Source organism: Gallinula chloropus (genome assembly GCF_964237585.1).
Source record: "Gallinula chloropus genome assembly, chromosome: 27".
NCBI lineage: Eukaryota > Metazoa > Chordata > Aves > Gruiformes > Rallidae > Gallinula > Gallinula chloropus.
The window spans coordinates 5,469,836-5,497,168 of NC_140112.1; the positions used below are offsets into that span (position 1 = coordinate 5,469,836).

Below are 27,333 nucleotides of genomic sequence, written 5' to 3' on the forward strand. Positions count from 1 at the left end.
GGACGCGGTGAGTGAGGCCTGAGGGCTCCTGGGGGCCTTTCCCTGCGCTTCTTGGGGCCTGGGGGGGGGCTTGTCTGGGTCTCTGCGGCGCTGGGAGTGGGTCTGGGGTCCTTCCCGGCTCGCTGCGAGGCTTGGGGGGGCTTCTTGGGCCTTCCCGGCCTTCTCCGTGCTGTGAGGGGGCCTCGTTCGCTGGGCGCTCTGGGGAAAGGCGGGGCGCTCGGGAGAGGCCTCCCCGGCCCCCGCGGGCGCTGAGGGGGATGCCTGGGGGGTTCAGGTGGGCTCCGCTCTGGACGGGCTTTGGGGGGCGCCTGTGGGGCGGTGTCCGCCTTTCTGGGGGTCTGGGGGTGCCTCCCTCTGCCCGCTGGCTCCTTGGAGAACCAGGGGCCCTGCGGAGAGGGGGTTCGGGGCCTGTTTGGCTCAGGGCCGGGGCTGCTGTCCCTGGGGCCGGGGCTGCATCTTTGGCCTGTTCCCTCTTTCCCCGGCACTGCGTGGGAGGCCTCGGGGCCTGAGCTGTGCCCAGTGCCCTTTGGTGAGGCTGCTGCTTGTCACCAGCAGGAAACACCCCACTCTGAGGATGCTGGTTGGTCGTGCCGCCCTCCTACGCGTGTTCTGCGGGTGTGAGCTGGTGCACTGTGAACCGGGTTTTTAGCCTTGAGTCTGCCTGCCCTCTTCTCCCTCCTTTCTGGCCCCACTGTGCTTTGAAAGGGATCTGGAGTTCCCAAGGGCTGTTTCCCTCAAGGGATGCAGTAGGCGAGACCTCAGCCTGCCTCTGCTCGCAGGCACCATTTTGTGTCCTGACTTCCCCTGTCTCTGCTGCTCTCTCCCTGCTGCCTTCTCAGTGACCTTAGGCCCTTCAGGGAAGGGGTAATAATAATGCTAAGAGTCTTGGGCACAACCCTAGGAGGCTGAGATCACACCTCTGGAAGGAGAATGCTTTGAATTACTCTGCCAGGGTTGCTGCAAGCACAAATCCTTGTAGGATACCAGTAGGGTATGGCTTTGAGGCAGCAGATTCACCTGTGTTCCCTCTGTGTGCCTTATCCTCCCTGCAAAGTCACGCTCATTCCCGCTGGTGTTAGCAGCAGTCACGAGCTGTTAATCAGAAGGAGGTTGTGTCTGAGGAATCAAGAGAAAGGCTCAGCTCTCCCTTTTGAGGTGTGTCCTTGTTTACCCCCCTGTGCCCAGACTGTGAGGCTGCGCTGCTGACAGTCACATGGACTGAAGGGTTATAAATACTTCTGCCCTCGGTTCATAGAAGCATTTTTCAGTGATGTAAGCATCAAAACAATTAATTACTCGCCTCAAAAACTGTGGGTGAGTCTGTGAGTAAAGCTTCTTGTGAAGAGTTGTTATTCTTCAGGCTGGGCTTCCACGTGCCGTTATTGCAGTGGAGCAGTTTTGCTCAGGGAGTCATCACCCTTTACTAAAATAAATAAGCTGTCACTGTTTCCAGTCTCTGCATACTCGTGTCAAACTGAAATGTGCTTTTTACAAAGCAGCTGCTTGTGCTGGTGCAATTGTCTGTGTTTCCTGTAAGGGCATCCAGACCAGAGGCTCTGCTGTCGCTGAGCTTATGGTTGAAGTGGAGCTGTTTATGTAAACTAAGTGAAACCTGAAGTGAAACCTCTACAAAAGACTGTGTCCAGACTTATTTCAGCCTATCTTACAGCAATTAAAAACATGTTGGAATAAATTAGGCTTTCATGGAAATAAGTGTGTGCCAGGTTAGCTAAACTGGTGTTTGCTTTAAGGTAAACTTATTTGCAGCTCATGAAGTACTACTTAATCTCAGTACTATCTCTTGCTGCTAGTGTTGTCAGGGATGAGTTTTCTGTTTGATTTGGGCTTAAAAAGAGTGATCTTTCTGGTAGGAATTAATCACACTGTTTATTTTTGGGGGGGAGCTTTCTGTTTGGTAGTTACTCTGTGTAAAGTTGAGTGAACTTCAGTTAGTGCAGTCAAGCTGCAGGTGTCTGCCTGGAAGAAGCTGTAGTCAAAAGGACCAAGCTGGTTTTTTATATATATATTTATATGTCCTGTTCAACAGCAGTGAGAAACAAGCTTTAGCAAAGGCATTTGAGCTGTTTCATGTAGAGTGAATGTACCTACAGGCAGGGAAAGTGGTTGGGGTTTGTTGGGGGGTTTTGTTGGGTTGTTTTGGGTTTTGTTCTGTAAAGGTTTTCTGACAGTTACTTGAGTAAAAGGCAAGACAATAATTCCACAGCCTCAGAAACAGGGAGTCTCATCACTGGTGCTGACAGAAAGGTGTCATCAAAGACACACCTGAATGTGAATTCAGGTTTGTTGGATGTGTTGGGTATAAAACTCCTTGGTGTTACACTCTACTCTTCTGTGCTCCAGAGGCAGCCTTACCTGAGCTATACACAGCAGTAATCATTATTTCCTTCCCTAAAGTATTTTTAACCATTGGAATTGAGAAACCCTCTTCCTTGAGCTGTTTTGGTCCCAACTCTGATTTTGCCTCAGTCTCCTTGAGGTGATTCAGCATGTTCAGTCTTGCCTTCTCCAAATCCAAGAGGTTTCATAACCACTCTCCTCCTGCCTTCTCAGGATATTGTAACCTGTGTTTGTGTGGTGATCCAGCCTGTCCTTACAGGTCATGAGGAGCCAGAATCACATCTGGATTTATTAGTTGATGCTTTCAGCAAAGAGTTTGGGGTGTGTTTGGATGTGTTTGTCACTCAACCTCATCTACCCTGTACCCAGGACAGGCAGACCAGCGTTTAGCCCACAGTAGAGCAGCACAGTCAAAAGCAGCAGAGTGTAATATTATTTAAAAGCAGTGCTATTAACTCCACTTGAAACACCTGAAAACCCCTAAGTAGAAAATTTGGGTGTGGAGAAAGGTAAACAACACTTCACCCTTTGTAATGTATTTGCCATAAGCCTTCAGTGCTGTGCAGCAATTAACACCACCTTTGTCCTCTTTTGGCAGAAGCTGGGATCACAAAGGGATCTTGGCCAAGCAGCAGGTGGTAGTGGCTCTGTATTAATAATTGCATCACAAAGTTGCAGTCCTGTTAGGAAAGTCACTGTGTGAGGACAGGCAGACTCAGCAGCCAAGTAACTTCTGAAAGGAGGCTTGCAGAGCTGAAATGGCACGTACCTGTGCAGTCTGTGTTCTCTCCAAAGCCAGTGTTGGAATTCTTCCTCCTGCTAGAAAGGTAAAATCTTATTTGAGGAGTGCAAAGTGAGCCTAAAATTTTAGCTTGGGAGCAGACTCTGGGACTGCTGTGTTCTGCTTAGAGATCCCAGAGGAGTGAGTAGATAATGAGCTCTTTCTTTACAGGAAAAATGCTGAATTGGTGCCTGCTGATAAAGGCCACTTCAGCTGTCTAAAGGATCTCCTGATTTTTTAATGAACTGCTTAATAGAAAGTAAATTTAGCTAGAGGTTCAGTTCATTAGAGGGTAATTTAACCCTTATCCAGGGAAACAGCATAATAAATACTTTTTTGGGGGGGGAGGGAGTCTGTAATAGGAGGGCAGAGATGAGGAATGTGTCCTGTCATCTCAGGTCTAGAAATAGTGGGGGAGACTTATTACCAAGACATTGTTAGCAAGTACCTACAGAACTGGGGACTGGAATTCCTCTGCAGCAAACTGGTGCCCAAACTAGGCTGGGTGGTAACGTGGCAGAACCACAGAGGCAGAACAAAGTGGGCTTTCCCATGGGTGTGTTTCAGGAGTCTATTACAGGGAGATAATTACAGATGCTGGATGTAACTGGGACCTGCCTTCCCTGTGGCTCGCTTCATCAGCTGTTTCTCCTCCTGCCTCTTGTTCAGGTTTGTGATGTGTCCTCTGACCTGAGCACAGACTGTATGCTGGCCTGTGTGTTTCTCAGCTCAGCTTGTCTGGGAGCACAGCCCTGAATTTCAGATATAAAATCAGTAAAATCAATGGCTGTTGGTCTTAGAGGGGGCATTGACCACAGGCTGTAATCACTGAAGTTCAACAGCCAGTAATTTTGTCTGTGATAGCAGGGATTGTTCTTTCCCTGGGTTTTGCCCTCAGAACAACCTCAAATTTGTTATGTGCAGCTATTAAAAATGGTGTTGATCCACTGATTGCTCCCAAGTGTGGCATCAGCTTTGCTGCTGAACACAGAAATACACTCATAGTGTAAATGGGAACAGGTCACAGGTATCCCCCTGTCAGAGTGACTGGAAAACTAGTCAGCAGCTTACTCTGAGAATACAAAACTGCCAGGGATCCAATACTGGGATAGTCACAAGAAGCAAAAAACCAGGGCTGAGGGAACTTGAACAGAGATAGAGAAATGAGAGCACAGCTGTGTGTCAGGCTTGCCTTTGCAATTTGTGGACAAATAATATAGATTAAAATGGGTTAGTCATGCTTTCAGGGGCACAGGCACATGTTGGAAGAACAGGGAAATAAATGTAACTAATAACTAGCTCTCCTGACCCATATGTTGGGATGTAGTAGTTTAGTCCATCGAATTTGAGACTTCTCAGAAGGAAGTAGAGCTTGGCAGCCACAAAGATAACACAACTGGACCTTGTGCTTATCACAACAGAGTGGTGCAGACGTGCAAGTCCTGTGGCAGCAGCAGAGATGGTGTATAGTCATTAGAGATTGCTGCTGCCTGGTAATGCTGCTTGTGTGTGAGGTTTGGGCAACATAGCTTTGCAAAACAGGCTAGGCAGGCAAAAATAGTGAGGCTGTGTTTAATAAAATGAAGGCTTTCCTCAGTAAAAAGTAATTCTGGGTCTAGAAAGTGTAGTCAGGTCTCTTGGAGCCCAACCCCAGGGCTCACTTTGCTGGGGCACCAGAAGGTGATGCTGCCTGAAACTAATCTGTGAGTCCACCTGTAGGATGTCCTGCTAATGGTCTGGTTTAAGCATGTGCCTCAACTCTAGTGAATTTTTTCTCAGTTTAATGATCACTGATGGCATTTCTCTCTATTTTATAACTTGGATGACTGTAGGTCTCATTGGGGTGTCTGGTAGCTTGGAGAAACTGGAGTGAAAGGTCCACAAAGGAATGAAGAAGGCAGGAAGAGAAACTGTTCCCAGCCACTGAGTTGCAGCAGCAAGGTTTGGAGTAGCACTGGAAGGTAGCAGAGTGGATTTTACAAGTCTTCCAGTTCATATGCAGTTAATATCATCTGCTAGTTAATCATAACTGCAACAAATAAGAGAGGAAAACAGAGTAAGGAAGCTGTAACCCTTGTGAAAGCTGACTAATTTCTTCTTCCTCTGGGTGAGTGGATTAACAATCCTGCTGTTACATAATCTCTAGTGACAGGAAAGGTTACATCTGCCTGGAATGTTATCTGCTGTAGCAGTTAGTTATGAATGATTCCCCTAATCCATTGACATAAACGTGCTGGCAGACACTTCCAAACCTCCTTGTCACCTAAGGCTTTTTGAGAGCACTGCTCTTTGTCAGGTGTCAGTAACTGGTCCCGGCTCAGGAGATGGGAGGGTAAAATGGCAAAGGGCTTTTTCCTAAGACTGTATTTGTAGAAGACTCTACTGCATGTATGAGGTAAGGAGTCTTTGGAGGTTTTCAAAAACCTTGCCTTATTCCTTGTAGCTTTGTTTGGGAGCCTAGCTAAGGATCAGAAGAGAAATACAGATTGTTAGAAATTCAGGAAAGGCTGATCTGCTGTTACAATTTGCTTTATTAAATCTATGGAGTTTAATATACATGAGCACAATCTTTTTTTTTTTTTTCTTCTACAGGACCTACTAAGTTATTTCCTTTCAGAGACCAAGTTGCAAATATGAAAAATCATAAGATTACTCAGTGATCTTCAAATCAGGATCAGTCAGGTATATTTGTGAAATGGTTTTTTTCTAACATAAAGCACCTCAAAATCTTAAGGTTTTGTTAATTTCCACAGCTTTCTGATACCCACTGTAAGAATGGATATCTTAGCTAGTGCTTGAGTCATTTTTGGACTGGGCAGGTTTCAGCTTTCCCCCTTAATGCTGTTTATTACCTGGATTAAGCTCTGTTCCACAGCAATTTAAAACCTTCACTTCAAGTCTGATCAAAAGCCATTAATTTGGATGCTGCACTAATGGAGAAAAATACTGATCATGTGTATTTCTTGGGCATGTGTGAGCAGCAGGTGGGAGAGGAGCAGTCTCACCATCCCCCCCATTTTGGATCCTATAGGGGGGTCTGAGCATGTGTGTGTCCCCCTCTCCCTGCAGCAGCCTGTCCATTTCCAGATGTACAGGAGAGGCTGTGGTCAGACGTGCTGTTCTGGCTGCTGCTGAGTGATTCAAACAGGTTGCTGTGACTCAGTTTTGCATCATTACCCCCCAGCTGCTGGGGATGATCATCCCCTGGCAGGGCTGTGTGGTGTAGCTCTCTTGGAAGGACCTGAATGAGTGATGGATGTTGAGGAAACACGTTCTGTGCAGTTTGGAGAAGCAGTGATACCCAGTTGGGTTGAGATGGTTAGCTTTCAGTGTGCTGTGCAGGATGCTGGAGGGAAGTCAGGCTAGTGATGTGGCTACCCAGAGCTGGCTGAGCAAGGGGGAAACTGCATTTCTGTTTACTGATAATTAAAAAGCTGTGGAGAGCTTAGTGCATTAGGACTGTGCTGTGTTTAAATGGTACCCTGCCAAACATCCCTATTACAAAATGTTCTCTGCCAAGATAATGGGGTGAGCCTCTCCTTTTAAAAGCTCCTTTGGAAACTCTTGATTGTTTTCAGAAAATTAGTTAATATGCTGTGGCATCTGTGCCTGTCTTCACTTTCTGCTGTGAAGTCATTCCTAGACCGTTGTGAAGGTGGTGTGGACAGCTATGGGAAATGCCATTTCACCACTCTGGGATTGTTGCATTTCTGAGAGGTGAAGCTATTATTAATGCAGAAAACAGACTTCTCCAGTCTCTCACCCTGTGCTGCAGATACTTAATGCTATCTTTAATTAGGAGACTGTCACAGCTGAATTAAAAATAACAATTCAGAACAAAGCCTCCTGTGAACTTAGGCCAGCCAGATTGACAGCTGTGAGACTTAAAGCTTTTACTTATCCCCAGAGCAGCTGGAGCCCTGACAATGAGCACACCAGCATCCTCATGCTGCCCTGTCAGTGTCCCACAGACTGTGCTGGAAGAAGTGTTTCCCCACTGGTGTGGAGTGTGCTGAGACTTCTGCCCATGTGAGTCTTGGTCCAGGTTTACCACTGAGAGGTTCACTTAGTGCTGGTGGTTTCTTCTAAGTGCCTACCTGACAGCCAGGTTGCAAACAGCAAACTCCTTTCATGGAGTCCACCTTAAGAGCTCTAAAATGTCATGGTTTTGGTCACCTCTCATTGGGATTGACTTGAAATCCTAGGGTAAAGAGAGCTGCTTTGTACATTAATAGACCCTATAATTAGCAGCCTCTGCAGTAAGACCTATCATCTTAAGGATTCATTAAAATCATGCCTAAGCTCTGCTAGAGGAATATGCTACTTTATTTGTGAATCTCTTGGATTATTCAGCAGAGGAGCTGAATGTTCCTCACAAGGACAAACTTTGAAGACCGTTTCCTTGAAACAAACACACTTTTAAAATCCTTGCCTTTCTTTTGCTTGTTGTCTTTGAGAGAAACACTCACAAAGCCAGCAGCAATTTTTCCTTGGGGATTGATGGGTGGGTTGCTTGTCACACGAGCTGGAGTGGACTGTTCTAGAATACACTTCAATTTTAGAACTTTCCACTTCCAAGAGCGAGCTTATTCCGTGCCCAAATGGGCACCTTTCCTCTGCACCAACACCTCATTATGTGTATTGAAATAGGTATCTCTGCTTTTTCAATTCCTTATTTTTCTTGGTGGCATTTTCCCTTCTTTTTTTAAGCTTCCACACAATATGACTACAGTTCCTGGCTAATTCTGCTGCAACATGACACTAGCCAAATATTTTTGCGAAAGGATTTATTAGTCACATAAGAAAGAATGTAACAGAATATTCTTAGAAAGTGTTAGAACTATGCTTGACATGTAAAATATTTATCCAGACATGTAAACAAAGCCAGGGGTGCCTTGCCAATGTACCATCTAAACCTTAGTTATTTTGAAATCTCCAGCAAGATGTTTTTCAGCTCTTGAAAACAAGGTATCAAGTTCTCTGCTGACATAAATTGACAGAGTGCTAATAGATGGCTTTACCTCGCTGAAAGTTTAGCCCCTGCTCTTGCCTCCCTAAAAATAAAGCAAGATGTGCTTTCCTGGAGAGCTGCAGTGCTAAATAAAACTCCTGGGCCTGTTTTGGTTTCAGATTGCTCTAGTATTACTTGCATTACTAATGATCCTGCACTGGGAAGGGTCGGCCTTGTGTTTGTTTTGCTTTTTCCTGTTGTCTGTATCTTGCCATGAATTAAACACCTTGCTTGTTTGGGGGAACTGTGTCACTTCCACAGGCAGAGCTGATAGTCCCTCCCTGCTCACCAGGAGTAGCTCAGCCCTGCGGCTGAACAGCACGGCTGTACCTTTAATGCCTTTAGCTGAACTGGCTTCCAGTCACTGTCCTGGTGAGATCCAGCAATGCTTGGTGGGCTGTCAAGCAGTTCCCCTGGCAGGGGTCCCATCCTGGGTGAAGATCTCCTGTGCTGTGCTCTGACACTTGAGTTTTGCCAAGGCCTCCCTTGCGCTTCCACACTGGACATGAACTGCCGCTGGGCCTTCAATCCCAGTCCCACCCCACTTTCACAGCTCTCCTCCAGGCCCCGAATCCAAGCCAGGGGGTCTGTAGGCAGATCAGAGCTCAGGCCCATCAGTAAGCACTGAGCTCTGCTTTTTTTCATAACTAGAATATTTACTTTCAAATTTAATTGTCTCATTAATCAGCACACAGCTTCCCTAGTTGGTTGGGCTGGGTTTCTTTCTGTGTTCTTCTGAAATCTCTTTGGTGAACAGCTACTGCAACTGCCTTCAACTTTGAAAAACCTGCCATCTATTGTTAGTTTTACAAGTTGCTGCCGTGTCATTGGTTAAAAATGAATGGCAGTTGGAGTTGTAGCAGATGAGCTGGGAATGAGTTAGCAGTTACTTGTTGGGATCCCTTCCAGAGAAGGAAGGTGGAGTTTAGGCTGCTCACAGCCTTTCTAAAATAAGAGTCAGAGCAAGTAGGTGGTTTGTTTTTTTTTTTGCTGTGGGTGAAACTTCAGCAGAGGTTTGTATAGGGAACTAAAAGCTCAGGAAGAGAGGAGAAGAATTTTTAGTCTGAAAAATCTTTCTGCCTGTGTTCTGCTGTGAAACAATCCACTTGTATAAAAACTGCTGTGTATTTCAGAGTACACTGGTCCTTGTCCCAGGAGGATCCATGCTGGCTAGTTGCTGTGCCAAAGGCAAATAGGGTGGTTTATCCTATATGGTGCTACTGGGTGTTGGGACCCTGTGTTGTGGGTTGAAACGCTGTCTGTGGTCTCTGGCTCTCCTATGGCTGCTGTGGTGAAGGAGACAGGAGGGGGTTCTGGTGTGTTCAACCCCTCAAGTGTGAGCTGAAGGGTAAATTTGTACCCTGCTGTCTCCTCTTGCTGTTTTTTGGGGTGAATGCCCTTCTGCCTGCTTTGAAAGTGCCCTGATTGCACTGTATGCTCTGTGTGGAGTTTCATAGATCTGGATGGTGTAGGATAATACGTGTTCATGATGAGTCTGTTGCTCTTTTCACCCCTCCAAAATTCCCTTATGGCACCTCTATCTGGACAGACCAGATCATTGGACATTAAAGAATTAAAAGCTTGCCCCTAAACCAAATGCAATAAGAATTGCTTGCAATATGTTGTACACACAGTACGAATGTGTTAGTGAATTAGTGACAACTTCTATTAAGCTGGATCAATTGGTTGGGTTTTAAGTAAGATATCTCTTAAGGCATCTTTCATTACCCAGGTGCTATGCCACGATCAGCCTTTAAAACTTGTCAGTGTGTATGCTTTGTCACTGGCATGAGTCAGGATGAAAGGAGTTCTTCCATCCTCGAGTTCCATTGCAGTAAAAGCTGTTTGTTCGTGATGGTGTTGGGTGGTTACTGATGCTGTGTGAAACTGCACTTGGAGCAGTCGCTGAGCAATCCAGATACATCTCAGGAAAGGATTAAAAATGACAAACTAGATTGATTTAATGTCTGAACTGATAGATGGAAGCGTTTCCAGGAGGCTTCTGCAGTGCATAGGCACAGAGAGGAGGTGGTGCTTTTTACTGGGGCTCTTCAGCGATGCATCTTGTGGGCAATGACCTAGCAAAATACCTGATCTTATCCTCAGTCACTGCACCCAAATCCAGGGTCTTCTGGACTCAATAACCCATATGCACGTGGTTATGTGTATATTCAGAACTTCAGAATTAATTCCTTTCTGCCTGCATAAGGGATGTGTGACAGAGGAGTGACAGGAGTGTTCTTAACCATGCAGCATCAAGGGTTTAATGCCTCTTCTACCAGCCTGAACCAGGAAGCTGGGGGCAGAGAACTGGGGGGCAGGGGGTTTGCTGAAAACAGGAGGGTTAAAATAAAGCTTTGTTCCAGATCGTTATATTCAAACTTTTCATGAATCAGCTCAGGGGACACCACGCATGGGACTCTTAAACTGAAATATTTACATGAATCAGACATCTGGGCTTTGGGGGAGTGACCAGTGCTGCACAAACAGTTTAAACTCTGGAGCTTTGCTGTGGCTTAGTGCTTCCCTCTACTACAGCAGGAGTTCAGGGTATTGGTGCTGGTAGCACTGAGGACATATGAGCCGCCAGTAAGTAAGGAGCTGTGTGGTTTGGGAGGGGGTGCTTGGCAGGGGGTTTGCTCCAGAGTTACAGTAGGAAATGTGGGTGATTATTTCTGTTCAGAAGTTCAGATTGCTGCAGGTAGGTCAGAGTTGGGGCTGGGGTCTTAGCAGAAATATTATTGCCTTTATGCTTTTTTGTATCACTTATAATCAAGAAGTTTGGCTTCTTGTGTAGATGTAGAAATTGGCGGGCATTTGGCTGCTGAAGATGAGAGAGAAAACAGCAATTTGAAATCTAAAGGGCTATGGTAGGTCTTGCTTCAGTGCTTTGTCTTTTTCTAGAAGCTTTGGGAGTAGTTTTGTAGAAAATGGTGAAACAGAATCCAGGGCAAAGCTCTTACCTGTTGTTACTGCTTCTATTGAAGATTTTTTACATAAGGATTTTTAGCTTAATCTAATACAGGTGAAAACAAAATGTAACTCATAGTGTCACCTGGCTTAAAAGTTTATTTAGCTCAGTATTCTGTATTTGAGGAGGGGAATGTTTGTTTTTTCAGTCTCTAGAGGAGATGATCCTACAACAGCTCATCTTTCACCAGGGCTTTTCCCCTTACCCTGATGCATACTGCATCCCTCTGCCTGTAGAGGAGGTCTGTGTTCTATATGGCATGGCCAGCTTTAAATTCTGACTGAATTTAATTAGATGGCACTAGCAAAGCTGCCATTACTGTAGTGTTAGGCTCTTTACAAGAGTCAGATATAAGAGCTGTAATGTTTCAGATGACTGTCTTAAAACAAATAGTGTGAATAGTGGAAACAGCCTTTATGGGTTGTGTAGTTGTGCTCTTCAGCAGTAGTGCCATGAGCCTGGCAGGGAGGGAAGCAGCCCTAGCAAAGCCTTAACCTGTTGCCATATTCAGAAATGCTGTTCCCTCCTGAGACACCCAGTGGTAGGACATTATGGGATGCACTCATCCGCTCCCACTGGTCAGGCTGCCACAGTATAACTTGCCTATTTTGGGAAAGTTACTTCAAGTCAATAAAGATCAATAAGTCTTCAGCAGGTTGTTAGTCTTGGGGAGTGTAGGCTGGCAGAAGTGATGCTGGCAGTGTGGGGCAGCAGTGTGGGTCAGTGCTTTCAGCACCTAAACCAGGCGTAGTTATGGAAGAATCTAGTGCACTGTGGGTCATAAATCAAGGTGGGGATGTGCAGTGTTAAACCATTAACAAGAAACAGTGGATTCTTGTTAAGACTCAGGCAGTAAGTCTGTAGACTGTGCAAACACTGAAGCACTATGCACAGAATAGGGGGAAACAATCCAGCATTTCATCAGCCTTCTTGCTGTCCCGTGCCAGAATTCTCAGGCTGTCCTGCATTGCATCAGTCCTCCTGGGCATTATTTTCCATTTATAATTCAAAGCCAGATAGAAAATGAATCCAGTGTATATTGATAATTTCATAACAAGGGAAAGAGCCTTTTGTAACGTGCCTGTGCTAGTTCAGCCCATAAATCACCCTTTTATTGTCTAGTTATGACCCTGTCTATAGCAGAAAATGAAGTGAGGATCATTAGTAGGCAAGAGAAAAGCACTTTAAAGGCTCCATGCAGGCTTCCTATCTGATGCAATCTGGGTGAATGGATTTTTATGCTGTTCTCTGTGGTACAGGCATATCTACAGGTTCCAGCCTCAGACCTGCCAAATCTTTCCTTGCCTTGAGCATCCCTCGTTTGATTTGGCCATGCAGGGCAGTGCCTGGGGCTCAGTCCCTTGTCCTAGGATGCAGGCTTGCCCAGAGCATCCTGATGACACCCACTTCCCCACTTCTGTGGCACCATGCATGGCCTTCACCTTCTGGAAGAAGAGTAAAACTTGTTTTATGCTAAAAAGAGGCGTAGGAAGTGAAGAGCCAGATTAGTTCTTGATAACTGAAAAAAGTCCTTAAAAACCCCCTAAAAAACCCTGCTAATTAATGAGACCTTCTGAATCTTAAAATGTTTAAAGACTGTAGAATTTGACCATGAGCAGGGTTTAAAAGCAGGATGTGTCATTGCTTTAGAGGTGGCTTGGTTCTCACATCAGCTGTGTGGTGCTGACAGTGTGAGCCCATCACTTTGCTGTTATTTTTCAGTTCAAAGCCAATAGGCTTGTGCTTGTTCCAAGGGACTTGTAAAAGGAACGCTGGCTTCTTGTTAAACTCTAAAGGAGTTTTATATCATTTACACTGGAGGTGTGTTTTAAAAGGCAAGTTTTATACATATTTTGTCTATTCCACTTTCCTAATGATTCCCTCTTTCCCTCTGGGAATGCAGAAGGGAACAAAGCAGAGCCTGAGATGGGCAGTTCAGTCGAGATCAGAGCAGACACAGCCGGGCAGGTTTTTTTCCAGTGCCCTTCTGTTCCCTTTCTGTACTTTCTCCATTTTATTTTTTAAATCTTCATGGACTTCCAAGTTCCAGATGTGGGAATGAACAGAACCTGAGGCCACAGTTCCTGGGCTTTGACCCCAGTCTCGTTCATGCCAATTCAAACCTGCTGTTTGCAGCAGCTTTCCCTCATTTCACAGAACAAGACCCCAGATCTCTTCTCAGTCTTTACTAGAGCAGAAAGTTTTACTTTTACCTTCCTAACAGTTGGATTACTCTCCCTCTGCACACTCTGGAATGCTTCCCTGCAACTGGGGAATTTTTATTGCCACTGAACTGACAAGCAGTCTTTTCCCCTCTTCCTCCCTCTTTCCAGGAAGGTGTGTATCTAACCATCAACAGCAAGTAGATTTTCTGGAAATTAAAAAGTTGGATTGCTGCCTATTTACCAAGACCATATTTTTTCCTAGCCAGTTGAATTGCTGCTTTTTTTTACTTAACCAAATTCCATAGGGTGCACACGAGCAGACCAACAGAGAGGCAGTGAATGGGAGTAGCTACATGAGGTCAGTCAGGTTTACTACCTCAGTGTGGTTCAGGACTGATACCACTAGACTCCATCTGCCCTCAGACTGACAAATCCACACAGGCACAGCAAAGCCTCTCCTGGCTGGGTATGTCTCTGCTTCACCCCCAATGTGGTTTAGACATACCCTATACTGATACACTAATCCTTACGCATTCCTCCTTCATACTATTTATCTCCTGCCCATGAGATTTCCCTTTTCCTCTCCCAAGGAGCAGTTCAGTCGTTGCTAATTTCTTTCTCTGCTTTTCTATTCAGAGAAACTGTTGCCATGTTCCAAGGATATGCTTTAAGAAATTAAGGGGAGGCTGAATTTTTTTTGTGAAAGGCTTGCAATTCTATTAGAAACCCCTCATGTTCTGGAGCAGCAGGCTGGAGAGTTGGGGCAGGCACACCCTGCCTGTGCACGTTTCCTGCTTGCTCATGTTGCTGAGAGTAATTGTCCCTGGGAATGTTTTTGTGCAGACTTAAAGGAGCGTTGTCACCTCAAAAATGAGTTGTTTGGGGTTTTATTTAAGCCGTGGTGGTTACGCTGTGGCTTGGGAAGGCTGGGAGATTGCTGAACACCTGATTCACTCTGTGCTGGTGGTTCTTGGCCGTTCGCAGGGCGAATGAAGTGAGGTTACTCACTCAGACTATTCTTACCCTCCCATGACTTGCATCTTGTCACAGCAGGTGACAGTGAAGCAGCACCCAACCTGTCGGATGTTCCAGTAAAAGGGCTTTTACTTCTTAACACAACGTGGCAGCTCAGCTCTACGTGATGTTTCCTTGAAGTCCCTGTGAAGTTCTGCTAACCTGATGCAGCAGTGATTTTATAATGGCTCTAAAAAAACAGTGGTGAGGATGAAGTGTGAGTACTGTAGTAGAAGGAAGCCAGCAAGTCTGTAGTGATGATTTTGTTATCTTTTGCCTAACTGAATGCCCTGCATCTGCATGGGTTTTCTCTGCTGGACCTGTGGCTGTGTTTGTGTTTCCATCCCCTCTGTGCTGTTTAGGTTGGGCTGTACAGGTCAGGCCATTCAGCTCCTTCCAGCAGCTGGGTGAGAAGTGTGTACCTTGGGAAGTGGGTTTGGATGGGCTGCAGCTTCCTGAGCGTGGGGAGGGGTGATGTGCTGAGCTTAGGTTGCAGTACACTTCCTTCTTTAAGAACTGGGTAGAACAAGAATCTTCATCTCTGCAAAAGGTTTATGATAGAAATTGTTTGTGCCAGAGCTGCATTGCTAAATTGTTTCCAGGTTGTGTTAAAGAAAACAAAAGTATCACTTCTGTATAGTTTTCCCTCCACAAAAGTGTTGGCTCTAAACAAGTTTAAATAAAGATGGCTTTACCATGGCTTTCAACACGTGGTTTGGAGAACAGAGATGCTTGTGCCATTGCACAGCTCATTCTTAACATTGCCATGTTCTGGAGGGAGGAGGGGACCTGTAGCCTGATCCAGGCAGACCCAACAGCCAGGCTCAGGTGGGAATTTTGACTTTGATAATGATTTTCTAATGAAAAATAAAATAAAATCACAGCCTATTTAAGAGCCTTTCTGATCTTCAGTGCTGAGTGTGATGATGGGATTTTGATATTCATGAGTTCCCAGTTCCCAGTATCCAGCTGCCCACAAGCCACGACCCTTCATGTGCTCTGCAGGCTGGTCCCTGCCTGGTGTTCAGGACCTGAGCGTACAGAGTTCCTGAGCAGTGAGTGTCAGGGTGCTTGTTTACTGCTCATGATGGATTCTGTGGTACCAGCTCATTTATGCTTAGCAGAGGGCAGGAACGTGCGTGGAAGCAGACCTCAAAAGAAGATGGTAACCTGCTAGTATTTGTGCTGTTAACCACAGAGCCATTGCTGCTGCCCTGCCAGGGAGTGAGAGCAGGAACGTGCTCCAGGTCAGACTAACGCCTGTGCCCGTGGTGGGCCTGGTACTCTGGCTGGTCCTGAACATTCCCTCCTTATTTTTTTCTGTGTCCCTGTTTTGTCTCATAAATGACTTCCCTGCAGTGCTTCCCAGGGCTGTTAGGAGCAATGAGCAGTTAATAATTGTAAAAACCTTTGAAGATGAACAGTGCTAATTATTATTTATAGCTATTCATTCTCACCACGGGTAGTTCACCTTGATCCTGGGCATGAAAGGAAACCAGGACATTTGTAAGCTGGTAAGGCATGAGTAGGGCCTTCTGAAGTCTTTATGTACTGGTGTCCCTACTGGGTTGTGATATATTTGTCATGTTAAATGACTAGTTTGGATATTTATTGTACCAGCCAGATGTGCTAAAGGAATCCTGACTCATTTACCACAATTCTGCTGACGCCTAATGTGTAGAATCTGGACATGCCAAGAGGGGCAGAAGCACAGTATGTAGCATAATGTATAATTCCCTGTATGGAATTGAGGGGACAAGGCTGGAAACCACAATTCTTGTTGCCTGAACTCCATTTCCTCACAGGAATTACAGTGGGCTGTAGGAAATAGGGGAACAGTACACTTTTGGTTGCTCCACTTGACATTGTCAATTCTGGAATTGATTTTATTTCTTCCAAGGTGTTGTCCAGTATGTAGGTTTGCATATTTAGGTTTGGTTTAAACAGTACCTTCTGCATATTGTGTGTGTTTGCTCCACTACACAGATCAGTCCTGGGATAGCAGGTTTGTCCTGAAGTTGTAGGGGCAGTTGGTGTCTTCTGTGTAGATACTGGGGGCTCCACACCCCATGTCCCACCACGTAGTGATGCTCCATGGTTTGTTGGAATGAAGATGACCCTCATGGGCTCCATGTGTTCCTGCCAGCCAGGCAGAGCCTTTGGGGAGGGGAAAAAAAGCATGAATAGGGCAGCTTTTCACATGCTTTTGCCATTGCCAGAATTCTTCCTTCTGATGAGTATCACATGATGCATAAGCAACAGATATTTCTAAAAATACCCAGCTATAATAATGCTGGCAACTTAGCACTGGCTTCATGGAATGAGAGAAAGGATTTGCTATTGCTTTTTTTAACATTTCTGATTAAGAATGAAATGCTTACACTGCCTGCCAATAGCAACAGGCTTGAAACCCACCACTGAACTGCTCATTAAGGCTTTCATCCTCAGCAGGGCTGGACCAGAGAGCTGGCCAGCTCTCATTTGGCATTTTGTTGTCTTACTAGTGCTCTGCTTTATCTGCTTCGCATTTAGCCATGTCAGAGTTCTGCCCTGCTTTACAGATGGCACCCACAGGCCTTGGGAGTCTTAATTCAGCCAAGAAAAAAACACAGGACAATTGTTCTGCAGGGGGGAAATTGGGCAAATTCATTAATGAGAAAATTGGTGGTTTATATTTGAGAGAGTGAAAGGAAAACACTTAGAGCTAAGAAAGGAGAGTTGTTTCTTGTCCAAGGTAATAACAGGACAAAATATATGCCAAAGACAGAATAAGGGAAAGAGACAGCAAGAGACCTGTTAGAAGACATGAGTGAAGAAAGTCCTAATGATAGGAAAGGTGGAGAAGACTCTTACATGAGAGTAAAATGGACAAACAGCAACAATGGATGGTATGTCTCTGCCTGTGCTGAAGTAATATTTGAGTGGCATTGGTTTGAAGCAGCGTGCACCAGGCTGGGGCTTTAGGCTTACTTTTATAAAAGGAAAAGTTTATAGGAAAAATAGACTCCTGGTTACTTTCAACCCCCTTTCTTTCCTATTCCTAGCTAGAGTAGGGGTACACCTAGCATCCCAAGTTCCTCTGAAGCCCAGCCTGAAGAAATGCCCTTTGAGCCTGAGGGACTTCACTTGCAGCACCAGATACAGGAATTGGAGCTTCACTGCTTGGGAGTTTCTTCCCAGACTAACAACCTGGTGTTTTCTCTCCCAGCTCTTCTCTTAGGAAACGCCACCAGCTCCTCGCATCACGGAGGCCCAGCATGAATGTTAACTGTGCTGGTGCCACAGACTGGTCAAGAAATCTGGACTCCAGTTGCTCTGTGGAAAACAAACCTGTTGCAGTCCATGAGTCAGAAGAAAATAACGTGGTGCTAGGAGGTCACAGCCCTGCTGCTGTTCCCAGGACTGAGGGTAGAGATTATGTCTTTACCTTATAGTCACCTTTTAAGTGAGAGATTTTTCTTTTTTTTAGGAGTGTTATGTTTTGGAACAATTCCAGTATCCCAGGGCAGTTTGCACTGGGGTGTATGTACCCTGCCTTTGCCAGGCTGGTCTAAAGGACAGCAGTCCACAGCAGGGTTTAGTTCAGGTCTTTCTGTCTTGGCAAGGCCATCACATGTTTGTGCCCTGGGCAGTCAACTTGCAGCTTCTGAGCTGTTGGTCTGTGCCTGAACAGATGAGCTGGAATTAGATGGTTGGTCCTGAAGAGCTCTCTGCCCACCACAGACCAGGCATCAAGCACTGCTGGCCTGAAGCACCTCTCATATGGTGTGTGCTTCTGCTCCAGAAAGCCTCTGAGAGCGGTTGTTAGGTGTCTGTCCTTCTGGTCCTGTCTAATTCCTGTGCTCCTGCTCTTTACACACTGAATCCATCTCACTTTAACAAGGAGTTTTAAGCATCATTGTTCAAAAATCCAACTGCTGGCTCAAAATTATAATGCAGTCTGGTTTTCTGTCGTGTGGCATTACCCTCCCAGTGATGTATACTGACATCTTTTGTTATTGGATGAGTCAGTTTTGTTCCTAGAGTAGGAAGTGCTACTATAAAATGATGTTTTTCAGTAAATTACATCCTGTCCTTGCAATACTCATTTGTCTCTCAGGTTTGGATCCTGAATGCCGGCACACTGCTTGTCCAGCCAGTCCCCACATCAGTAGCATGCTGTCAGCTCCTGAAGACACTCACAGCTGTCACTTCCAAGATGGAAATAAGAGACAATCAGAGTATTTTAACAGCCAGGAACGCCATGGATGCTGCACATCTTCAAGCATCAGCTCACAGACAGTGGCTCCGGAGAAGGTGACGCTTGTGGTGGATGGCACGCGCTTCGCAGTGAATCCACAGATATTCACTGCTCACCCGGATACTATGCTGGGAAGGTGGGTGATTTCCACCACTTCCAAGGTACCTCAAGGGGTAACAAACCCCTGATGTTTGTTTTGTGATCTCATCTGTACCCACAAGTGAAGCAAGACTGACCTCATTCAGAACTTGGCTGTGAGCGAGGCATTTAAGGCAAGAGCAGATGTAAAGAGAGTTGGTAGATAATCTTCTCCCTTCAGTCCTTTCCCTTCAAGCCATGTGCACTTTTAGGGGGTGTTTTTGCCTTCTCCCCAAGTGTTTGCCTTGCCTGTAAGGAGTGTGTCTGTTCACAGCTGATAAATTGCCTTCCAGAATGGGGAAAATGATAATGCTCCATCCCCCTTCTGCTGTTACCTTACGATCCTCTCCCAAAACAGAAGTTACTCAGCTCCCTGTAACGCAACTCAAAGGTTGGAGCCCACTGATGCAACAAGAAGCACCCATTTTCTGGGGTTCCTTCTCTTTCCCCCACCTCTGACCAGAGGGAGACAGGTTTTGCTGGGTTACTGACCCTTGCCCAGGTTGTTGTGCAGCAGTTATCTCACACAGCCTTAGTGAGAAGACTTTATTGCCCTGCTGTTTTCTGCCCCAGGGTTGAATATCTCTCTATTCCTTTGAGCTGTGGCTTGTTCCACATGGTACAGTAGCTGTAGCAACAGAGTCCAGCTGTAGGAGGACTTGGGTGATCCAGCTCTTGTGCTTATTTACTACGTAAGAGATTTGCGCTTCGGTTTCAAGTTACTGTATATGTGTGTCACTGCTGGGTTTGTTTAACCTCACTGTATCTCTTGGTATCTGGAATGAGTGTGTTTAAGTATAACTTGAGCACTTAGGTTTCTTTCTTTATCTGTTCAGAATGTTTGGACCAGGAAGAGAATATAACTTTACCAGACCGAATGAAAAGGGAGAATATGAAATCGCAGAAGGAATTAGCTCAGCGGTGTTCCGGACTGTGCTGGTAAGATGTTCCCAGCCTGAAAAATCACAAGCTGTTTGTCACATTGCAAAACCAAACCATCTTCCAGGCAGCTACACCCCCCCTGGGACATAACCTTTTATTCCTGTTTTGCATTCTGGGTTTTTTTTAATCAGAGGAGACTTTGGTATGAGTCAACGGTTCAGATACTTGTGTGTGTTGCCTTTTACCTTTCTTGTGCTGTGCCATTGTAGTTCCTGAGCTGTGCCCTGACCTCATGGTGGATATAAATTCATATTGCATATGGGGTGTTACAAAACCCTATGCCATGGGAAAAGTTTTAATTGGAGCTCAGAGTTTATCAGGCCCAAGAGGACCTGCAGAGAGACATGGATTCTTGGACAAGCGGGGCTCTTTCTACTGTTCACAGAACTATTTATAGCTTCTGAAACTCTCAAATGTTGGTTAACAACACAAAGATCTAATTTAAAGTTATCACAGTCTGAACTATTCTTAATTTTTCCAACCAAAACCCATCCTTTTACTTGCAGGATTATTACAAAACCGGAATCATTAACTGCCCTGATGGGATTTCCATCCCAGACCTTCGAGACACATGTGATTACCTCTGCATAAACTTTGATTTCAACACAATCAAATGTCAAGATTTAAGTAAGTACAGAGAGAAATCAGCTCGTAGGAGATGGTTGGCATGGTGTAGAGCACTCTGATCCCGTTCCAGTGCAGCTCTTAATCATGTGCTTTAATTTAAGCACGACAGCATCAGCTTCCCTAGGACTCGTGCATGCATTGCATTTAAACAGCTTCCTTCTTGCTACATCAGTCCAAAGTGAGGTGATTGAATCCTGCAGAACACAGACACCTGGCTCAAAAAAGCAACTTGAAACTGTAAAAATTCTAGTCTCCACTTGTAACAGGGGCTGAGAAGAGCTTGCTGTTAGCAGCCAAACAAAATGAATGCTAAAAGCAGTTATAGCTCCTATCTAAAATGTACCAGAGAATTGTGAATAATTTAAGATGACAGATGGTGGGCAAAGCAGGAACTGAAGACACCAAAGCTGCAAAGTAGTAGAGAGCTCCTAGTCATGAAGGAATCTGACTAGGAGCAGCTTTTTGATGGGCATGCTGGCAAGAAAAAAAAACCCCTATACTTCTAACATAGGCAAAGCTATGAAAGTGAAAGACACTGTGCTGGAATGGGGCTTTGGTGTCCTAGCACAGGCCTTGGGTGGAGTTTCCCACCCTGTCCTCTGCTGAGGGATTGCAGAGAAGGCAGAAAATGTGCTTTAAAGGACAGAGGTTGTTGCTGGAAATTCAAGTTAAGTATCATAATGAAGGAATTAATCAGTCTATGGCTGTTTCACTGTATTGATTTTTGGACCCTGTTGGTTTTTTAATGGGAAGGGAATGGTTCTACAGTGCAATTTGCATCCCATTTGAAACCCAGTCTCCTGTTTGTGATCTTGCCAGTTCTGGAGCTGGGAACTATTGATGAATCTGAACATATGTCAGGGAGTTTGTCTGCAGAAGAATGCAGGAGGCTGTGTTCTCAAATGTGTCTGGAAAGTGTGGAGCTGAGGCATATTTTCTTGGTGTGTGCAGAAGCTCCTCATACGATTTCTGTCTCGTTAGGTGCTCTGTTACACGAGCTCTCCAACGATGGTGCTCACAAGCAGTTTGACAGCTACCTGGAGGAGCTGATTCTGCCCATAATGGTGGACAGTGCAAGGAAAGGGGAACGTGAGTGCCACATTGTCGTGCTGACAGATGAAGACACTGTGGACTGGGACGAAGATCATCCCCCTCCGATGGGAGAGGAGTACTCACAGAGTAAGAGCTGCACACAGGGACTGGGGGCTCTGTGCTGAGCACACACCCAGACAGCTGGCCATGAGGAAAGGGCCTGTTGTCCAGGCAGCAGGCTTCCTCCAGGAGGAGATGGTTCTGGTTTGTCTGTTCCTCCTGAGCTGAGTGCTGCCAGAGGCAGGCTACCTGGGTAGTTAGAGCTTGGTCTGACGTTGGCAATGACAGCACTTGCTGCATCCTTTCCTTTACTCTGCTGCCTATAGAGGAGGTCTGTGTTCTATGTGGCATGGCCAGCTTTAAATTCTGACTGAATTTAATCAGATGGCACTAGCAAAGCTGCCATTACTGTAGTGTTAAGCTCTCTACAAGGGTCAGATATAAGAGCTATAATGTTTCAGATGACTGTCTTAAAACAAATAGTGTGAATAGTGGAAACAGCCTTTATGGGCTGTGTAGTTGTGCTCTTCAGCAGTAGTGCCATGAGCCTGGCAGGGAGGGAAACAGCCCTAGCAAAGCCTTAACCTGTTGCCGTATTCAGAAATTCTGCTCCCTCCTGAGATTCTGCTGCCTCCCCCTCAGCCCTTTCCTGGCTCCCTAGTGAGTGGGTACACTTTCCATTACACACCCATCACCACCCCTTCCATCCAGACGGTCGTGTCTAGCATGTACCCTCTCACCAAGGAAGCACAGCTAATCCCAGTGACAGGAACAGACACCTGAAGGAGTTCTTGGAAACCAGACCTGCCTTTTGGCACCCCCACAGCTGAGCATGGCAAAAACAGAGAGAAGAATTCTAATCCCTGTTTTATTTCTCAAGTCCTTTACAGCTCCAAGCTGTACAGATTCTTCAAGTACATCGAGAACCGCGATGTTGCAAAGGCCGTGTTGAAGGAGCGGGGCCTGAAAAACATCCGCATCGGTATTGAAGGTAAAGGGGGTTCTTCAGGAAAGGAAATGCTAATCCAAGTGACTCTGTAAAGCCAGGTTTCCTCTGGACTCGAGGTGTTTCCTGTTATGCTCCCTGTCTCATGAGGCTTTTCTTTTCATGAAGCTGGTAGAATCCAGGCATCTTCATGCACATGTATTGTGTGACACTGAAACTGGCCAGAAGGCTTAAAAGTTTGGGGGAAAATGAGAGAGATATAGCATGTACCCACAAGGCTTTTGTCTTTAGGGTCGAGTAAACAGGAAGGGGGAGTCAAACACTTCCACCTGCTAATCCAGTCATTCCCTTAGCAAAACACTCTCTAACCTCCCTCTGTTCAGGGAGGGTTTTATTTTTCTAGGAGCTATGTTTGTTCACCAAATGGCTAGTGCTGTGCAGCCATTGGTATTATCACAGATTCACAGGACTGTAGGGGTTGGAAGGGGCCTCCAGAGCTCATCAGGTCCAACCCCCTGCCAAAGCAGGGTCCCTAGGACAGGGCACACAGGTCGGTGTCCAGACAGGGCTGGAATCTCTCCAGAGAAGGAGACTCCACACCCCCTGGGCAGCCTGTCCCAGGGCTCCCTCACCCTCACTGGGGAAAAGTTCTTCACAGAATCACAAGGTTTGAAAAGACCTTTGAAGATCATAAAGTCCAACCAATCCCATCCTAAGCTAAACCATATCCCTGAGTACCTCATCTCCCCTTTTTTTTAAACACTTCCAGGGAAGGTGACTCAACACAATGCTGCACTTTCTTTTTTGGGGGGAACAAAGCAATGTGAGCATTTGTTTATTAAGCTCTGCCTGTCCCCATAGTCACTCCTGCCTGGCTGTTCTTCTGGGATCCCCTTGTCCCTGCGTACAGCTGACTGTGTCTCTGTGTCTCTGTGTCTCCAGGCTATCCCACCTGTAAAGAGAAGGTGAAGAGGAGGCCTGGTGGCCGCTCAGAGGTGATCTACAACTACGTCCAGCGGCCGTTCATCCAGATGTCCTGGGAAAAGGAGGAAGGCAAAAGCCGTCACGTCGACTTCCAGTGCGTGCGGAGCAAATCGCTGACGAACCTGGTCACTGTGGGCGACGACGTTTCAGAGGACCAGGAGGTTCTGATGCATCACCCCCCACAAGTAGATGAACTGGACAGGCTAAATGCACCGTTCTCCCAAATGGCTGTTAACGATCTACCAGATTAGTCCTGGCTCAGGGGGGATAGTCCTGCTTGACGTGGGAAGATCTCAGCGTGGTTTCATCCCAGAAGATGGAACACAGACTCCTGCAAGGTGCTTTATCCTCCTTCATGCTCTTACTACATTGTCATATTTCAAGCATGTTATTAAAGAGCCACACTCCATAGTCTTAATTGTGCAATCAAAAGCAATGTCTCCTCAGACAAAAAGAAATCATGCTCTTTGTTTCTACTACAAAGGCTTCCAGACTGGTGGGTGCTGAATATTTTACCTAAACTTCTTTTAGAAGAGCAGAAGTATTTAGAGATGTCATGTTTGACATTTGAGAGAGGAAATTCTGGGCCTGTCAAGACAAAGCTCTCCTCTTCCATTAGGCACTTAGCTTTGCTTACGTGATAACCAGTTACAAAGGACCGAACATCAAAGCAGGACAGATGATGCTCTTTCATCAACCAGCAGAAATGTAGCACAGTTGTGACAGCAAAATCCTGAGTGTGGAGGAATGAAAGCAAAATCCTGAGTGTGGAGGAATCTGTTTACACTGCCACCTGGCTTTGCATCCAGCATGTGGTACTGACATTCTAGGGAAGGATGAACTAGTTTAATAGGAGGCATATGCATCTTCACAGGAATTTCCCATATATGTTTCTCCATAAGATGAAATCACTGGTTCTAGGGATGTTGCCTGTTAAATTCAAGTAGATCATGCTGAAGGAAAATGACAGAAAGAAGATACTGTAGCTGATACTTTAACAACAGAGTAAATGTGTTCAGTAGCCTGGTAGAAGTAAGAAGCTTTCTGAGGTGACTGCATGCTAAAGACTTTCAGTTGTCGTCTCCATCCTCTCTGCTAAGGCCAAAAAAGCCACTGGAGGAGCTCCCAGCACAGTTTACCTGATGGTCACACAGTGTGTTCAGTCCTGCCACAACCCAGCTGCACGTCAGCCAGAACGGGCCTCACAGAACCATGGCCTCTGCTGGCTCTGTAGGGGTCTGATGTACCTAAAGCAGAATATTTAAATGTGGTGCTAGTGCAAAGACAAGCTGAGACCCAGTCAAAAAGAAAGGGAGAGAGTTCCCTTGCAAAGCTGTTTGAGTTCAGGTCAGTTCTCTTGTTGCTGCTGTTGAAATCTGTAAAGCTGAGGCAGTGAGTTACCTGGTCCTTCTTGGCAAAGTAGAGGTAGGTAGCAGTCCACCCCTAGAAGGTTTAATCCTTTGTTTTCATCAAGCAATTTTTTATTCTGCTCCATCTGTGTGCAAAGTGTATGACAGACTTAGCATCAAGAATAACTTGTTACTCTGTGGCTACCAAGGATGTTTGTGTTCTTTTCTCAGTGTAACTAATATGACAACATCAATCACAAATTTTCCTGAAGGTTTATGAGGGTCATTTTGAGAAACAGAATCTCTGCCAAGGCATCTACTTGCTGATGTATTTATTTCCCATTTATATGGATACAGGTTCCATTCTTGCAGTGTTTTTGTTCTTAAAAGTGCAGCAAACATCTTTCTTCTTTTTATAAGTGCCTATGGTAAGATCTCCAAGAGTGCTTCAGGACTTTGAGAGTCCCAGGGGTTGAGATGCCCATGTCCACCTGCCAGCTTCTGAAAACTCCTGCCTGGGTGTCCCTGGATCAGTAGAGAGAAGTGTCCTTCAGTGTCTGCTCAGAGCTGGTGTGCAAGCACTCTCCATTATTGTTCTAGATAAATTTCTATTTTTGTAGTAGAGAAAGGAAGACACATGGACCATGAACCTTGTGGCTAAGGGCCAGACCAAACCCATCACTTGCCTTGGTAACAAGCCATTCCCACGAGTCAGGCAGAGTCAGTGGTGACACTGTCCCCCCAGCAATGATGGAGCTTGTCCCCAGGCCCTTGGGATTCTGTTTTTTTCCTGTGTGTATTTATTTTTACAGCAGTGTACATTTAAATGTGTCTTGGGATTGACCAGGGATTGGAGTTCACCCGTGCTCTGCTCTAAGGACCTGGTTGTTGAGTGCTGCCCTGCAGGACTGTGTCAAGGCATCAGAGGCCGAGCATCTGCCTCCAACGGCACCTTATGGGATCCATGTTCAGCCAGAACAAGCCCCCAGTGTCTGTCCCCATGCCCATTGTTAGCAGTAGATTATTGGCTTTCCCAAGTATCTGAAGTTGACTCTTGGATTTTATTTTTAGTAGAGTGAGTTCCACTGGAACACTAATCCCAGCTGAGCAAGTGTATGTTTGCTTTTCCTCCTCCTCTTGTGGTCACCTACTTCAGGTAAAAGATCAAGTTTTGTCTTACTCTGGCTCTACTGAAGTGTTAACTGTGGTGTGTGTGACCTACAGCTGTATGGTTTCTGTATTAAAGTATAAATTACATGTGGCTTGTTTGGCTTTTTTAAATAGTAAGTGGGGAGAAGAAGAATGAGCAGGGGGTAGATTGTCAGGTTTGGTTTCCTTGCTTCATAAACTCCTGTGGTTTGTCACCCCAGAATCTCTGGAAGTACTTTTGCATCACACTGGAGTTGCTGGTTGCTTTGGCAGGGACCTCACACAGCAGCTGCACAGAGATGTTACTACTGAGAGGAGGGCAGAGCTCACCAACTGTGTGCAGCAACGTTCTAAAAGCAGCACATAGCACAGGTATGACACAACCCTGCTTAACCCACAAACTATGCAGAACCCGTAACAGGCCCTCGGGCTATTTTGGTCAGTGTGCTGTGGAAGGAGCTCTCTTCTGTCTTTGGAAGAAAACAGCTTTGGAGCAGGTCTGGCTTTTATTTCCATCTTCAGCCTTGGATGGAGTTCAAGGGTTTGCTTGATGGAAGCTTGAGAAAAGCAGGAAGAGTCTGGAATAGGTGGAATTTGGGGGAATGACTGAGGTGGTAACAGGAACTGTGGCTCCTGCATGGAGCTGTTGCAAAGCTGGGGCAATGGAAGAGCTCAAGTTGGTTTTTACAGGTTACAAACTGGTAAGAAAAAGAAAAGGCAGCAGTGTAGCTTTGCTTCCACTGCCCCTTGCTCACTGCTTTTTATGCCTTTTAAAAATAGGAGAAGAGAGTAAAACAACCTGCCCTGAAGCTGGGAAGTCGAAGGGGCTGTTAGACAATGCAGACCCCAAGCCAGGGTCACCCATCCTTGCCAGCTGGCCAGGCACAGCTTAATTCTGTTATGAGCTAAGCCCAGAAAGGCTTCATTCTGCTGTTCATCATGAACAGGGTGCTTATTTCTTCCCATCTATGCACAGCCTCTGGAAATTCAGGCATTCTCACACCAGCTCACACCAAGCCTTTGATTTTTAGAACCAGTTTCAAGTCTGGAAAAAAAACCAACCCAAAAACCAGAGGGATTTAAGTTTATAAAACAAAAGCTCCCAGGAAGTGTGTTTACTCAGGTTTTTATTTACACAACATAAAAAGTTGGCTCCCCCAGTAACACAGAATACACTTGCCAAATCTTACAGTGCAATTTAGTAACAGCTTGGAAATATTTACAGAACACTTCTTCGACTTGGAGGTTAAGGCAGAGTTCAGGGCACAGTGATAAGAAACACTTAGTGCAGTTTTGTGCTACCTGGGATACAAAGATGAACTGGCAGCACAACTCAGCTTCAGATCCACTGGAAATTCAGACTGGAATTACTCCTACGAGTCCAGCAACTGCCTGCAGCTTTAAAAAATACCCTTAAAAAACCCAAAAAAGATACATAAGAACCTCAACACACAAACCAGCAGCTAAGAAAAATGTTTGGCTACTGTGGGAGATGGGAAAGACAGAGAAATTGCATCTGTTAGGGGTGAAAGAAGATGCTGTACTCTGTTCCTGGGGTTGGTGAAG

The 27,333-nt window shown here is 45.7% G+C and overlaps 1 protein-coding gene across 1 annotated transcript; it reads left to right on the forward strand.

Moving 5' to 3' along the window:
• Nucleotides 1-25,868, forward strand: KCTD20 (potassium channel tetramerization domain containing 20). Its single transcript, XM_084275945.1, has 8 exons — nt 1-7; nt 17,509-17,708; nt 18,400-18,676; nt 19,515-19,617; nt 20,127-20,247; nt 21,229-21,426; nt 22,220-22,330; nt 23,228-25,868. Exons 2-8 carry the CDS (start codon nt 17,558-17,560, stop codon nt 23,518-23,520), a joined length of 1,254 nt encoding a protein of 417 aa, XP_084132071.1. The 5' UTR covers nt 1-7; nt 17,509-17,557; the 3' UTR covers nt 23,521-25,868.
• The last annotated feature ends 1,465 nt before the right edge of the window (nt 25,869-27,333 follow it).